This window comes from Oncorhynchus mykiss, chromosome 10 (genome assembly GCF_013265735.2).
Source record: "Oncorhynchus mykiss isolate Arlee chromosome 10, USDA_OmykA_1.1, whole genome shotgun sequence".
Lineage (NCBI taxonomy): Eukaryota > Metazoa > Chordata > Actinopteri > Salmoniformes > Salmonidae > Oncorhynchus > Oncorhynchus mykiss.
In genome coordinates, this window is record NC_048574.1 from 23,099,463 (window position 1) to 23,116,721 (window position 17,259).

General features: G+C 43.4%; 1 protein-coding gene across 3 annotated transcripts in view; it reads right to left on the reverse strand.

Moving 5' to 3' along the window:
* Window positions 1-15,881, reverse strand: part of LOC110533520 (roundabout homolog 3) — a 242,088-nt gene extending 226,207 nt beyond the window's left edge. The window contains exon 1 of one of the 3 annotated variants that reach the window (XM_036989922.1): window positions 15,224-15,881. In XM_036989922.1, the coding sequence (XP_036845817.1) occupies window positions 15,224-15,386 (163 nt within the window). In that variant the 5' untranslated portion in view covers window positions 15,387-15,881. The remainder of the gene's footprint in view (window positions 1-15,223) is intronic. The other 2 variants (XM_036989921.1, XM_036989923.1) reach the window with 2 other exon arrangements.
* Between the last annotated feature and the right edge of the window lie 1,378 nt (window positions 15,882-17,259).

Consider the following 17,259-nt stretch of genomic DNA (forward strand, 5'->3'; position numbering starts at 1 on the left):
CCCCCTACAACACTCCCTCTTTGGTTCATGCCCCCTACAACACTCTCTCTTTGGTTCATGCCCCCTACAACACTCTCTCTTTGGTTCATGCCCCCTACAACACTCTCTCTTTGGTTCATGCCCCCTACAACACTCTCTCTTTGGTTCATGCCCCCTACAACACTCTCTCTTTGGTTCATGCCCCCTACAACACTCTCTCTTTGGTTCATGCCCCCTACAACACTCTCTCTTTGGTTCATGCCCCCTACAACACTCTCTCTTTGGTTCATGCCCCCTACAACACTCTCTCTTTGGTTCATGCCCCCTACAACACTCTCTCTTTGGTCCATGCCCCCTACAACACTCTCTCTTTGGTTCATGCCCCCTACAACACTCTCTCTTTGGTTCATGCCCCCTACAACACTCTCTCTTTGGTTCATGCCCCCTACAACACTCTCTCTTTGGTTCATGCCCCCTACAACACTCCCTCTTTGGTTCATGCCCCCTACAACACTCTCTCTTTGGTTCATGCCCCCTACAACACTCTCTCTTTGGTTCATGCCCCCTACAACACTCCCTCTTTGGTTCATGCCCCCTACAACACTCTCTCTTTGGTTCATGCCCCCTACAACACTCTCTCTTTGGTTCATGCCCCCTACAACACTCTCTCTTTGGTTCATGCCCCCTACAACACTCCCTCTTTGGTTCATGCCCCCTACAACACTCTCTCTTTGGTTCATGCCCCCTACAACACTCTCTCTTTGGTTCATGCCCCCTACAACACTCCCTCTTTGGTTCATGCCCCCTACAACACTCTCTCTTTGGTTCATGCCCCCTACAACACTCTCTCTTTGGTTCATGCCCCCTACAACACTCTCTCTTTGGTTCATGCCCCCTACAACACTCTCTCTTTGGTTCATGCCCCCTACAACACTCTCTCTTTCTCCTATGCACTTTTCTCTTTTGTATTCCTTTCACTTTGCCACCCCTTTCTTTCCTTATTTTTTTCTTTCTTTCTTTCTTTTTTTCATGTCCCTATTCCTCTCTCTACTCTGCAATAATAATGGAAGTGCAACACCTTACTGTGAATCAGTGTTTCACAAATCTTTTCCCCCTCTCCCTGCTCTTCCCCCTCTCCCAGCTCTTCCCCCTCTCCCAGCTCTTCCCCCTCTCCCAGCTCTTCCCCCTCTCCCTCCTCTTCCCCTGTACTCCCTACAACCCTGTCTGAGGACCTCTCTGCATTGTCTCTCCATCTGCTCTCCTCCTCCTCTTCCTCCAGCACAGATGCCACAGGTCCTCACCCTACCCCACCACCCAACCGCCAGAGTGCGGGCATGAGGAAGTAGCAGCAGTGGTGACAGCCTGGCACTAAATACCTAATCAGTCGTAACACCCTGAGAGTGAGCACACTGCAGCCCCACTCGTATCAGCGCTGCCAGGGGTTAAGACAAGGTATGAATACAAAATTTAGACTGCACGGCTTCCTATCTTATCTCCAAGCTATGAAAAGCAGCCTTTTTCTTATTATATGTCTGAAACAGAGGTGGATGTTATGAAGTAGAGCTTACATCTTATCACTTTTGTACATGCTGATAGTTTTCATGTGTATTTTTATTCACATCATTATTCACAGCTCACTGTAACATTGCACCAGAGGCAAAGATGAGGGATATATCCATGAACTGAATCGGATGTATGCTTCACAGGACTCTTGTGTACTATATCACATACCATTACCCCCGGGGTGGTCACTCTCTTCCCAAGGATATAGGTCATGTGCTGGGGATGGGATGTGTACTTACAGTATCTTCTCTGTGTCCATATTAGGACAGCTTTAGTCTCTACAGGACTTGTGTCAGTCTGAGACCAAAGCTGTCCTAATATGCAAAAACACCGTACTTAGGGGATATTAGATACCACTTTACATATAAGACCTGTTGTCATGCCTCCATATTCCCAACCAACAACCATATGTCAACATCCACTCATTACTGTTCATTGGTTATTTGCTTAACAAAAGGAACTTTATGTCCCCAAACCTGGTTCCTTCCATACAGTGCCTAATTATATTCTGTAACAACACAATGGCAATAATAACTTCAATCAAAACTAAATGTTTCCCTGACAAATCTAGTGTTATGCTAATCATATTAGCATTTAAGTCACTAACACAAGCATTCCAAAAAGTAACATAATTTCTTTAGTCTAGTGGCTAATAATTTGCACTGCAGAGTGTGTGTGTGTGTGTGTGTGTGTGTGTGTGTGTGTGTGTGTGTGTGTGTGTGTGTGTGTGTGTGTGTGGTTGTGCAGGGCCGCAGGTGATTAAGAGTGTGATTACTATTGCGGTGTTTGCTCCTCTGCATTCTGGAGCACACTTGGTCCTCTCATCATTAGTTACAGAGAGAGATAAAGAAAGGAAGAGAGGAAGAGTAGGAGGAGGAAAGAGGATCTCTCCCTTAGAGTGTGTGTGTGTGTGTGTGTGTGTGTGTGTGTGTGTGTGTGTGTGTGTGTGTGTGTGTGTGTGTGGTGGAGGTGGTGGTTGTGGGCATGATACTGACAGTACTGCTCTGTAACGACTTAATTAGTGTTTAACTGGGAAATGCCTATTGATTGGCAATATGGCTCTTCTCCCCAAGGTAGCCACCCCCTCCACAAACACACACACACACACACACACACACACACACACACACACACACACACACACACACACACACACACACACACACACACACACACACACACACACACACACACACACACACACCCCTGATGAAGTGATTTATCATTGCCACACACCCCGTCCTCTCGCCAGGCACACACTACGCAAACCAACCAGCCATTAACAGTGTTGGCTAATGAATCAATAGCCGCATGCAGCCGCATGCAGCCACAGCAGCGTGACGAAGACAGTGATCATATGCAGCCCATAATAATGCTAAAAAAATCATGTCACGGATTAGCTGTCACACCAGGGCAATTCCATGGTAACGGAATTACGATTTGACTCAGTTTTTTAACTTTAAAATGTATGCTAAACTTTGGTAACGGGATTACGGTAAAATCTCCCTCCGTTTTTTACGTGACTATGTTTTTTAAAATTTTATCTGTATCATTTCTGCTCCAAATTAAGATTCAATGATGTCTGCAGAAGTAATGGGGTGTCAGCTATGACATGGTACCTTGAGTTTAAAAAATAACTATTTTGGTTATTGAAACTACAGTAAGTAGAGTGGGTTTACACCCGGTAACAGAATTGCGGTAACGGAATTACATCATGGGTCCCTGATCTGTACTTCACAGCAATGCATTATTATGGATATGAATGTAATTCTCCTCATGTTTCACAAGTTTGGACATCACAGTGCAGCACAACAGAGTACAGTAGAGTACAGTGCAATACAGCACAGTAGAGTAGGGGAGAGTAGAGTTCAGTGCAGTAGAGTACAGTACAATAAAGTAGAGTATAGTTCAGTGCAATACTCTACTTTTCTTTACTGTACTATCAAAACTATATTGTACTGTACTCTACTCACTGTACTGTATTGCTATCTAAACTTGTGAAACATACGTCTTTGATAGATAGGTTCTGATTTGCTCCAGTCCGGTCTGTCTACAGACGTTGACATCAATACCAGGTTGGACTGACCAAATTTCAACTACTTTTCAACATCCATGGACGTCTGGTTACGGTCGGTGCTCAGTGGGTGAGGATTAGGGTGACCACATTCAAAATACCCAAATGTAGGCCTCCCGACTGGCGCAGTGGTCTAAGCCACTGCATCGCAGTGCTGAGGTGTACTACAGCCTCGGGTTCGATCCCAGTCTGTATCACATCCGGCCTTGATTTTGTCCGGGTTTGGCCAGGTTAGTCCGTCATTATAAATAAGAATTTGTTCTTAACTGACTTGCCTAGTTAAATAAAGGTAAAAAAATTACTACATAAAAAAAAAAAGATATATACAATTGGCAGAGAGTCGACCAGGTCAGGGGAGGGTTTGGCTGGCTGGGATTTCCTTGTCTCATCGTGTTCTAGCAACTCCTTGTGGCTGGCTGGGATGTCCTTGTCTCATCGTGTTCTAGCAACTCCATGTGGCTGGCTGGGATGTCCTTGTCTCATCGTGTTCTAGCAACTCCTTAGTGCGGGCTGGGATTTCCTTGTCTCATCGTGTTCTAGCAACTCCTTGTGGCGGGCTGGGATTTCCTTGTCTCATCGTGTTCTAGCAACTCCTTGTGGCGGGCTGGGATGTCCTTGTCTCATCGTGTTCTAGCAACTCCTTGTGGCGGGCTGGGATTTCCTTGTCTCATCGTGTTCTAGCAACTCCTTGTGGCGGACCGGGCGCCTGCAAGCTGACTTTGGTCGTGAGTTGGACAGTGTGTCCTCTGACACATTGGTGTGGCCGGCTTCCGGGTTAAGCGAGCAGTATGTCAGTGCGGCTTGGCAGGGTCAACTATCAATTTGATACTACAAAAAATGGGGGGACTTTTTTAAATAAAATGCGAGACAATGGGATGATTTTGCAGGACATTCGCCAGACAGTGTAAGCAGTCCCCCACCGACGTCTCGTCTTGCACTGTGCAAAATATCAGATCTCAATTTGAGAAGTGTTAAACATCACCAGTAGCCTACTTTATGATATATGTCTTGTCATAAGCGCAACCTGACTGCAAGATAGAGGTTGGAATGTCAATTCTCATCAAATGAATAGGAAGTCTGACTGAAATATGCAACAAATCAACTTTTTTTTATTCGTGTTGTTTTAATTAATTGATCAAATGCGGTACATGATTGTTTTGTTGTGGGAGAAGGGACAAAGGGACAAAATGCGGTACTGTCCCGCACAATTCGGGATCTGTGGTCACCCTAGTGATGATGTTGGTTATAATATAGTGGGGCAAAAAAGTATTTAGTCAGCCACCAATTGTGCAAGTTCTCCCACTTAAAAAGATGAGAGAAGCCTGTAATTTTCATCATAGGTACACTTCAACTTTGACAGACAAAATGAGAAAAAAAATCCAGAAAATCACATTGTAGGATTTTTAATGAATTTATTTGCAAATTATGGTGGAAAATTAGTATTGCTGGGAGAGTTGGCATTAACGAGAGAGAGAGAGAGAGAGAGACGTCCAGACTCAAACTGTTTTAACACTCTTGTTTTGGCCATAATACATCAGAAAGACAAAGAAATCAGATATGAGCTGAACATAACAGTGGAAGTTAGGACGGTAGCAGGTAGAGGTCTTCACAGATCCACCTGTACCCAAATATCAGAGATAAGATCTAGGACCCAAGCAGGTCCGGATCCAGAATTCTAAACAATGTCACAAGTCTGGGTTTGATCTGATGTGATTGTCACGGGTCTTGGGTGTGTGTAATTTTAAATGTCTTGTCCGGAACGGCTGTACAGATTCGAAAGACACTGCTGCAGTGAAAAGAGAGACATGTTATAATTTATGCTGCTGCTCTTGCTTTTAACGAGAGTGGAGAGTGGCGCGTGTAGATTGTTGTTGTTGTTGGACAATCATAAGTCATCAAAGCAGCAATAGGCTAAAGTCATGCAGTCTTCCCATTTAAATTCTGCATTAACTTGATTCTAGCGCTGTACAAAGTGTTATGCTGGGATTCAGCATATGGTGTTGTTTTGTGTATGAGTGAGTATGAACAAGCATGCATAACCAATTCCCTTGACATTGTGGGTGTATCAGTGCTCCTTCTCAAGTGTGGAATTCCCAAAATAATTGGTGACGATATTGTGGTGTGACTGTGAAATATGAATAGGTATCTTGGCGTGTGCCTGAATATGGAAGTGTTGATGTGTTTTTCTACGTAAAGGTCTCTGAGTATACTGTCTCTATTGCTATGTGAAAGTGTTGGACTGTGTGTGTCCATGCACATAATGTCAGGCAAGGTGCATGCTTTGAAGCCCCACACATTGCATCTGCACTGTGTACACTGGCCTGGTGGTGCAAACACAAGCCCACATCCACTGGGGGATTGTAGCCATTAGAATTACAATAGTGGAGGCAGATGTCACAGACAAAAGACTGGGCTCCTTTTCAAAGCCCTGCGGTGTACTGTATGACCAAACTGTCACGGGTTCTGAGGTTTGGGGGGGCTCTGTGGAACTGAGATGGAGGGTGAGTCATTAGCTTATGTCAAAGAATGGAAAATAAATGAACCCCCGTGTTCTGTGTTATGGGATCAGGGAGGATCAAGGGGCACGACCCCTCTGGCGTCATCAGCACACTTAACCCCCTCACTTACATTGACATCCTGCTTGTTGGTGAGCTCCCAAGTGGATACTGGGACAAGATAGCCCCAATAGGCCAGACCAGAGGAACATAAAAGTCAATCTGGTTAGTTTTTACATATCATTTGATTAAATACAAAAGGCTAGTGTTTTACGACAGCAGAGGATATTTGTAGTAGATAGTGACATACTGTGATCATGTATGAGAGAGGAGGGAGGGGGGGATGGTGTTTATAGTATTGATGAGATGATTGACAGGAGCTCAAAAACTGCAGCAAGACAAATAGCCTGATACAGTCACCATCTGCTACTATGGGTTGGCTAGCATGCATGAATACAGCGTATGTGCGTACACACACTGTCACAATCATCTGAATGAATGGACCAAGGTGCAGCGTGCGTAGAGTTCCACATGTTTTAATAAATGAAACTCACCGAAACCAATACCGAACAAACGAAACGTGAAGTAAATGCAGTGTTCACACACACTACACAAAAACAAGATCACACAAACAACAGGTGGGAAAAGGCTGCCTAAATATGATCCCCAATCAGAGACAACAATAGACAGCTGCCTCTGATTGGGAACCACACCAGGCCAACAAAGAATTAGAAAACATAGATTGCCCACCCTAGTCACACCCTGACCTAACCAAATAGAGATTTAAAAGGATCTCTAAGGTCAGGGTGTGACACACACACACACACACACACACTCTAGGTCTTCCAATATCTGAAGGGCACTTAGCTACCACTGCCCCTTCTATTCAACCCAACACATTCTGTAAAATCCCACCACTTCACATCCCAATAACACACTACACAAATAATTTCCATCCCCCTGTGCACATAACATCACAGTCCTTTTAATACCTGGACGGAGTTGGACTTCCTTCCTGACAATTACTATGGCAGCACCAATACAACTCCCTGATACGCGCTTGTCACAATATGACACTAATACCTATAACAGCCATGAATAAATCCTACCGCAGTCTCCACTATATCACTTTTCAATCTTAGCTGCATCCCTAAGGGCCCTGGTCAAGAGTAGTGCACTACATAGAGAATAGAGTATCATTTGGGACGCAACCCTACTCCACCCCCTCACCTCCTAAAAAAAAACTCAGCGTAATTGAGTAAGTTTCTGAAATGTGCATTAGTATATCAATAACAATTGTGACGCCCAAGTTCTGTCTCATCTCGCCCGACGCTAGCTCGCTACCCCTTAACGGCCGTCACCTTCACACATGCAGATACAGATTGCAGCGGTAGAGCTGCCTCATTTCCATTCCCATTAGGTTATGTACATAATTCTGCATATCATCACAGGTGGGGGTTAAGACCCTGGGATTAGCTTGGCAGGGTTAGCGGAACGGCGGCGATGGCAGTGGTGATTGCCTGGCTCATGGAGGCAGATGAGGAGGCTCACCCACCCTCAGATAGAGAGACAGATAGAGAAAGGGTCTGCTTCTCAAATTGCACCCTATTCCCTACATAGTTTACTTATCTTGACCAGGGCCCTAGTCAAAAGTAGTGCACTAACTAGGGAATAGGGTGCCATTTGGGAAGCAGCCAGGGATGATACAACAGTCATTTTCTGGATTCCTGGACAGATGGCTCTATTGCCACAATGTTATTCATAGCCTGCCCAGTTGGAGGAGATTGACGCCGTGGAGAGGATATTGAGATCATGCGAAGACAGGCTGGAAGAGATGGAGAGAGATAGGGAGGGAGAGAAATAAGGAGGGAGGGAGAGAGATAGGGAGGGGGGGAGAGAGATAGGGAGGAGAGAACTAGGGAGGGAGGAGAGAGATAGGGAGGGGGGGAGGAGACAATGGATAGAGGGAAGAGATAGAGATGGAGGGGAGTGATAGTGATGGAAGCTCAAGGAGGAAGATAACATGTGCTGTTATGGCCCTGCTTTCTGCTTAACCCCAGTCTCCCATGATATTACCCAGAGTAGACATGAGACAACCTTGCTTTCTGTGGTGATAGCATCACATGTCAAATGAATGGTAATGCCCTTCTCTGTCAGGCCAGAGCCTTCCCAGACCAGAGTGCATGAATGAAAAGAAGCAACAGGTCCGCCCCAACAGAGAACCACTGTCACAGCCTCTGCCTTTAGATCCTACAGTATATCTGAATGGATGGAGAAAGACAGTAGTTACAGGTATGTAGCCTTCTGTACATGATAGCATTTGGTTTGATTTGGATGCCACAATATTAATTTGAAATAATTTGACTAAATTCTGTGGCTATTGAATCTGTCTGGCATTGGAGATGACAAAACTGTGATATTTGAACCTGAACCTTACTATGGAATATCAGGTGCTGTTTCTTCAGCTTAACCATGATAATAGGTCACTATTGAAATGGCACAGGGAAGAATAAATAGCTCTCTGTTGGTCTATGGGCCTGGCCCTGCCAGTCTAGGTAGCCAGCAGCCACTTGGTCTTCCTATTAATCAGTCATTCTCTTTCTCTCTTACTACAAAGTCCCAAAGCCTAGCCCTGTGCCGAGTATCATGACTGGCAACAGAAGACTGGAAAAGGTCAGATTCAATGACGGTGGTCATGATTTATCTGGTGCATGCTGTCTATGAAAAATGCATGTGTGTAGGTGTAAGAGCATATGTGCATCTGTGTGTGTGTGCCCACACGTGTGCATGTCTTTGTGTGCGTGTGGATCCGTATGTGTGTGTGGGTCCATGTGTATGTGCCACTGTGGCTGCTAATGGCAGGCTTTGGGAGAGTGGGGAGATGAGGCAAAGAGAAGGGGAGGACACCTGGCGTTCCCAGTCCTTGGCTGCAGTATGAATAAACATGTTTGGCTTCAGAAAAGCTCTCCAGCATTCCATTAATAATGCATTCCTGACCACCCATTCCAAGTGAATAAATGAGGAATACCGGAGTGGGTAAGTGCCAGTGAGGCGCCACTACTGCGCTAACATTCTTTCACTGTTTGTCTCTCTAACTATGTCTTTCTCTCTCTCTCTCCCTCTGACTCCCTGTCGTTCTCTTTGTCTCATACTAGTAAAAGTTCATCAGTTCATGTAGTCCACAATTTTGTATCCAGTATGGGCCTAATTAAGACACAATTTATGCAGCTCACCTCTCTTCTTCCCTTCTTCTTCTCCTCCCTCTCTCCCTGTCAGAGCTGGGCCAGAGCCAGGTAAATGCAGGGGGTCGACAGTTAGTCAGTAGCACAATATACACACCCTGTCAGATTGACAGTGTGTTCTCACACCTCGTATCTGACAGACACCACGGAGTGCTCTGGCACAGGAAGTGTGTGCACTTACTCAGCACTCCTCCTTCAGGACACATCACAACCATGCCACGCTGATTGCTCTCCCCAGTAGTGTCAGGGCACAGCAGGTTTGGATCCAACTTTTACGTTTTAAATTCAGTGTTTTCTAAAGCTGCAAATTGAACCTGTCAAGTTAAAACAAAACAAGAAAGTTGATGTACAGAACACCTTATAAAATAAGATATTTGTTTCTGTCATGACTATTTAAGGATAAAAACAGATTGGACACAGTCAGAGCTTTCACACTCTGGATTTGCATATTGAGAGATAATTGCCACATACACACACAGCACACATGCACACATGCACACACACACACACTCTCTCACAAGGTGAACATGTGTGACCTGGGTTGATATGGCTTGGTGAAAGAGCGCAAAGGGGAGCTTGATCTCGATGAGCAGACAAATGGCCACATTAGCACAGAGGGATTAGCACACAAACACGCATGCTGGCCACCTCGCACCAACACCCACATCCCTAATTAGAGCAAAGGGATTACACTCCCATAGAGTCAAGGTTTTAATACTGATAACCATTTCCTCCAAGTGGGATCCATTTGCTAAAAACCTGAAGATATCTCTGAACAGGAAGTATTAACATTTAGGACTAGGGCTGTCTGTTATTTAGATCACCAATCTGGCCTACAAACCATCACGGTCACCTAATAATCCACAGTTTACAATTGGCTCATTCATCCCCCTCCTTTCCCCTGTAACTATTCCCCAGGTCGTTGCTGTAAATGAGACCGTGTTCTCAGTCAACTTACTTAACGGATAAATTAAAAATTAAAAAAACATAAGCATAGGAGTTTAGCTGACATGTTGTAATTATGATGTGTACAATCAAACCTGTCAATTAGCCCACACATGGACACTCACACACAGACTCACATGGAAAAGCTCAAACTATTTCAGATACTCCAAATCAAAGTCAAATCAAATTGTATTGGTCACATACACATATTTAGCAGATGTTATAGCGGGTCTAGCAAAATGTTTGTGTTCCTAGCTCCAACAGTGCAGGGGTGTCTAACACAACAATACAATACACTACAATACAATACACAACAATACACACAAATCTAAAAGTGAATGAATGGAATTAAGAAATATATAAATATTAGGACGAGCAATGTTTGAGTGGCACTGACTAAATACAGTAAAATATGGTATTAAATATTAAATGAGTAAAACAGCATGTAAACATTAAAGTGACTAGTGTTCCATTATTACAGTTACCAGTGATTCCATGTCTATGTACATAGGGCAGCAACCTCAACCTTACTTTCTGAAGGTCATAAGAACAACCTCAAAAGGAATACATAATGAGCTTGAACGATAATAGAAAAAAGCAGTCACCAGAAACAGTCTAAAGCCTGACAAAAGTCAATATTTACTGTGAGCCTCCTCAAACACAGCTATCGCTGCCTACAAAAGTCATTCCATGCCTCCAAATACGATCCTCCCATCACCCCTAGAAGAACATCAATCAACAATACTGCTGAATGAGCAAACCCAACAAAGCCCATTGAATCGCAATAGTCTATGTGCGATAAAGGGACTGGAACTATGCAGACAACATTGTCAAACAAAGAGAATAGAGAGAGAGGAATAGTGAGAGAGAGGAATAGTGAGAGAGAGGAACAGTGAGAGAGAGGAATAGTGAGAGAGAGGAATAGTGAGAGAGAGGAATAGTGAGAGAGAGGAACAGTGAGAGAGAGGAATAGTGAGAGAGAGGAATAGTGAGAGAGAGGAATAGTGAGAGAGAGGAATAGTGAGAGAGAGGAATAGTGAGAGAGAGGAATAGTGAGAGAGAGGAATAGTGAGATAGAGGAATAGTGAGAGAGAGGAATAGTGAGAGAGAGGAATAGTGAGAGAGAGGAACAGTGAGAGAGAGGAATAGTGAGAGAGAGGAATAGTGAGAGAGAGGAACAGTGAAAGAGAGGAACAGTGAGAGAGAGGAATAGTGAGAGAGAGGAATAGTGAGAGAGAGGAATAGTGAGAGAGAGGAATAGTGAGAGAGAGGAACAGTGAAAGAGAGGAACAGTGAGAGAGAGGAATAGTGAGAGAGAGGAATAGTGAGAGAGAGGAATAGTGAGAGAGGGAAAGCGAGGGAGGGAATGTCAGAGAGGGAGAGATAGATAAAATAATGGATAAACTATTGCCAATCCGCTGTGGTCCAATATAGACTGTGTTTGAACAAATTCACCATTATTTCCAGGATTGGTTATTGGGCCACATCGATTTTCTCCATTACAGTCGATGAGGCTCCAGGGAACCCTAGCAGACTGTCCACTCTCTGCCCCGCTGTCGAGCTTCTCGCCTGGGCACCCTTAGGTTGACTGCCCCCTGGTCCTCTAGTCCTGGCTCGGAGAACCAGCAGGAAGAAAAGTCTTTAAGAGTCTTTAAGAGCAGGGCTCACGATAAGTCCCTTCTTTACATTCCTGGAATGAAGCCCAATACACCAGACAACAGTTGTGCTGCTGAGGTCCATAAAGATTTTCTGACACCTCCTAACCTTCAGGGCTCCTCTACCTGTCCTTGTCATCCTGTGGCTCTATTACTCTCTAGCTTGTCTAGTTCCCCTACTCTTGGCAGGTTTAGTAGAGCAAGGACTATACCATTGTTACTGTGTGATGCTTCTCTCAGTAATGTGGGCAAACCTGGCAACATTGCTCTGTAAAGTTATAGTTATCTTGGAGACAACATCGGTAATTTACACTCTAAACGTATCTTATTGGAGCCTGTCGAATGATCGTTAGAACTCGACCGGCTCTCAACTCTCGAGCTCCAACGAATCACCACATTGAATATCAGCTCATTTAAACAAGAGTCACATCTAATAAAGGCTTCAGATAGCATCTGCGGTGCTGACATCAGTCAATCCCTCTGCAATAGATTGTTTGCCTCGGCAGTCGGCACACTCCTCCCTCATTGTGCTCCTATAGATCTGAGGAGTGGACTGCCGCTCCATCTCTATCTGCACTCCATTAGGGCTCTGTGATGAGACCGATGGACAGAGGGAAGAAAGAAAAGGTGAGAGGGAAAAAGAGAGGTTGTAGACTCAGCATTATCAATACGCCCACCGCTGAGATAAGCAGCTTATCGGGAGGCTGCATTTACTTCCCACACGTACGCCTTTAAAATACAGCCCCCTGCCCCTCCAACAATACACCTCCCACACACACGCACGCACGCACACACGCACACACGCACACACGCACACACACACACACACACACACACACACACACACACACACACACTCTCTCTCTCTCTCTAACCCTCCCCACGCCACTTTCTAACTCACAAACATCAATCTGCAGTGACAAGCTGTATATTTATCAAACAAAATACTATTAGTCAAGATGTCAGACGTGTTCTGTATGATATACATATAATATAGCCTATATACCTGACCATGGGAAGTCCATAACCTTGAGTGCCAAGGCATGAGAGGAAGTGTGTGTTTGTGTGTTGGCCAGTATTACAATATTGATTGGTGCATCCAGAGCAGGGGAGCTCATTAGAGAAACATCAAGGTGAACACGCCCTTCCTTCCACTTAACTCCTCCCCAACTCTCCCCTCCCCATTTCCTATCCCTACTCCCTCATTATAGCCAGAGGAGCAGGGCACAGCAGGAGCTTCCCATTACACCGTTTGCCTAGCTGCCTGTTGGTCGATTCCATTCCAGCGGGAGAGGATTTTTTTTTTTATATTCATATAAATATTTTTTATGTTGAATAAATTAATGTGAAAAAATCAGTGGTGGGAAAAGTTCTCAATTGTCATACTTGAGTAAAAGTAAAGGTACTACAGAAAATGACTCAAGTAAAAGGGAAAGTCACCCAGTAAAATACTACTTGAGTAAAAGTCTAAAAGTATTTGGTTTTAAATATACTTAAGTATCAAAAGTAAATGGAATTGCTAAAATGTATCAAAAGTAAAAATATGAACCCCTTTCAAATTCTTTATATTAAGCAAACCAGACTGCACATTTTTCTATTTTTTTTTATTGACGGATAGCCAGGGGCACACTCCAACACTCAGACATAATTTACAAACAAAGCATTTGTGTTTAGTGAGTCCACCAGATCAGAGGCGGTAGGGATGACTAGGGAAGTTCTATTGATAAGTGTGTGAATTGGGCCATTTTCCTGTCAACATGTAATGAGTACTTTTGGGTGTCAGGGAAAATGTATGGAGTAAAAAGTACATTATTTTCTTTAGGAATGTAGTGAAGTAAAAGTTGTCAAATTTATAAATAGTAAAGTAAAGTACAGATACCTCAAAAAACTACTTAAGTAGTACTTTAAAGTATTTTTACTTTAGTATCTTACACCACTGGACAATGTGTATTTCAGAATCTCGGCATACTCCACATGTTAGAGCACAGTGCACACTATGAGTATAATAATGACACCAAGATGTTGTCTGTGTCATGTACGGTTCACAAATCATAGGGTCTTACAGGAGACACATGGGTCTAAAAAGGACCTAAATGGCCACTTTCATCGTGATTTTCCCAAAAACATTTGTGATACATTCGTCCTTCCAATTAAGTTTCTATGTGAGAATTGCCAGAATAATCGGAGATTCCAAAAATATGATGTTAAATTGTGAATAAGTCTACGAAAGACAATGCAACATCTTTCTTTGCTGTAGGCAGAGAAACTCTCTCATTCAATCTTGTCCAACCCCAATTTAAACAAATTACAAGACAATATATTTATAATGACAGACACATAACAGCTATCTTTACGTTAAACTGCTAAATAAAATATAATTTCATATTCAAATATCAAATTAATCTTAAAATGCCCATCCATCAAAGTCAGCAGACTATATATCTTCTCTCATGCCAATTTGCTCCTTATTTATTTCTGATCTCCCTCTACACTCAAATGAACACTTAAGAGAGCTCCACACCAGTCAGTCAGTCAATCAGTCAGCGAGTCAGTGAGTGATACTATGACATAAATTAACATAAAGTCTGTAATTTTACGTTATCTTGCTTTCAAGATAACTATTCTTACTCCTCTTTCTACACTATAGAATTGCCACATTACAAAGCCCCACACATACAGCACCTCACAACATACAATAATAAACTTTGTGACAGTCAGTGAGTCATTATTTGTAATAAGACAATAGAGACACACCATTGTGAAGTGTCAGACAGTGGTCCACTCTCCACTGAAGCTGGCTTAACATTTGCTTTCATGATAACACATTACTTGTTCTTACTTCTTTTTTTACCACTCAACAAAACCCCACACATACAGTAGCTTTAACACACATACACTGATAAATCTTATAACAGTCAGTCATTCTTAGCAATAAGACAACAGAGAGAATCACCAGATAAGGGAAGTGTTAGAGGTCCACATTCTTTATTTTTTTACCACTCAACAAAGCCCCACACCAACAGCACCTTATACAATGACAAAACATATATCATCCAGTCATTTTTGGAAATAAGCCGATAGAGGCACCATTAAGAAGTGGCAGACCGCTGTCTACTCACCATTGAAGCTGGCTTTACATTTGCTTTTATGATAACATTAAAATGACTTCTTCTTTCACCCACTCAACAAAGCCCCAGACATATATCACCATACATACAATGTAAGCCAGCAGAGAGAAACACCCTTCACAAATGTCAGTGTTCCACTCACCGTTGATGCTGGCGGTGAAGTTGCCCCAGTCCAGCAGTAGGGAGGTGTTGAACGAGGAGATGGAGGAGAGGTTGAAGAGCAGCTCGCTGCTGTTAGACGGGTCTCTCAGGGTGTCTGTGAATAGGTTCATCTGGAGCAGGGTCTTGATCAGGTAACGCAGCATCTTGCCTCTATAGCGGTCAAAGAGGGGGAACACTGTCCCTATCTTCTGTCACTCCTTTCAAATCTATATCTCTCCTTTCAGCTCTATGAGAGACTAAATGAGCAGCTCTCTGGCTCCCACTCTCTCGTTGTGTGAAAAGTGTTAAATGAGGGTCCTCAATGTATTATGAATGTCCACTTATTCCCAACGCTGTATTCAATGGTAATTCAGCAAAGTCTTACACTTTTAAAAGCAGTCTTTTGTAGGTAAAAGTCTAGGGGTTGGAAGGCAGAAAGCGGAAAAAAAGATGAAAAAACTTTTCTCATTAACTGTCAGGCTCCGAGGGTTGTCAGATTGGGGGGTACCCCTCTTTCTATTCTTCCCTTTCTTTTCTTCTCCTCCTCTGAGTGCATCGGATTGTTTCCCCTGCTCTCCTTTTGTTCTGCAATCACATAACTTCACACGGCGTCTGCCGCCGCACAAAAACACCTTGCCAGTGTGAAAGAATCTAGCTTCTATCTGATTACCCTTTGGATTGCCTGCTCTTTTTTTCACCCCTCCCTCTTGCAGCCGGTCTCTCTCTCTCTCTCTCTCTCTCTCTCTCTCTCTCTCTCTCTCTCTCTCTCTCTCTCTCTCTCTCTCTCTCTCTCTCTCTCTCTCTCTCTCTCTCTCTCTCTCTCTCTCTCTCTCTCTCTCTCTCTCTCTCTCTCTCTCTCTCTCTCTCTCTCTCTCTCTCTCTCTCTCTCTCTCTCTCTCTCTCTCTATCTCTCTCTCTCTCTCCCTCTCTCTCTCTCTCTCCCTCTCTCTCTCTCTCTCCCTCTCTCTCTCTCTCTCTCTCTCTCTCTCTCTCTCTCTCTCTCTCTCTCTCTCTCCTCAAGCATCCTGGAATGGTGTGATGGCGTCCCCAGGGGTCCGGGAGAGAGAGAGAGCAGGTGCTGTCAGCAATAAATGTTTAATTATTGGATTAATAATCATCCCTGGAGGCACGATGGAAGAGGGAGAATACACTGTCACTGTCTTAACAGAGCGGGACGTGCACACACACACACAGAGGCATAGACACACGAACAGACATATACGGTCACCCATAAATGAATGCACACACACACACAAATGCAGTGAAATAAACAAACATGAACTGATACTAACTTGTGCTATCTGATACTGTTAGTATGTTGAATTTTCAATGAGAATGAGCTGGAACCCAACAACCACTCCTATCTGTGACTATTAATGAGCATTTATATATATTCGATTCCAAACAATGTTTTCAGAACAGTATTTCCATAACAGTGGGAGCAGTTTTAGGTCAGACGACTAAATCACAGCTAGCTCAATTGATACATGTATATATTATGATTTATGACTATGCTGTGTTGCGTTTATGAAATATGTATGAGGAATCATTGTCAAACACAATTTCAATAATCCCGAACTGATTTTGAGCTCTTCATTGGGCATGCAGTGCGATAATTGCTATTACGCTGCAAATCTAATTTCATAAGTCTAACATTTATATACAGCAGTCAGCATTTTTGGAATAAAACATGTTTCATGACACTTTTGTCATTATGTCATCACTTTTTATGTGATTTAAAACCTCTACAACAAAAGGAAGACATCCACTGGTGGTTGGTCAACAACACAAGATGGTGTGGCATCAACTCTCATTTCATCTCACTATGAAAGACGAGCTGATGTCTTCTCCTTTATAAAAACTAAACCAAAAATAAGAGAGCGTGATTTAGATAGCGGTCACATCTGAGCTGCTACAGAACTGTTTCTATAAGACAGAAAGATATGATTTCATATTCCATTTCAGATCAAGTAAAGCAATGTCTAAGACTAGTAGTGAAAAGGAAGTGGTCTGATTGTGAATAATCCTACTCAAAAC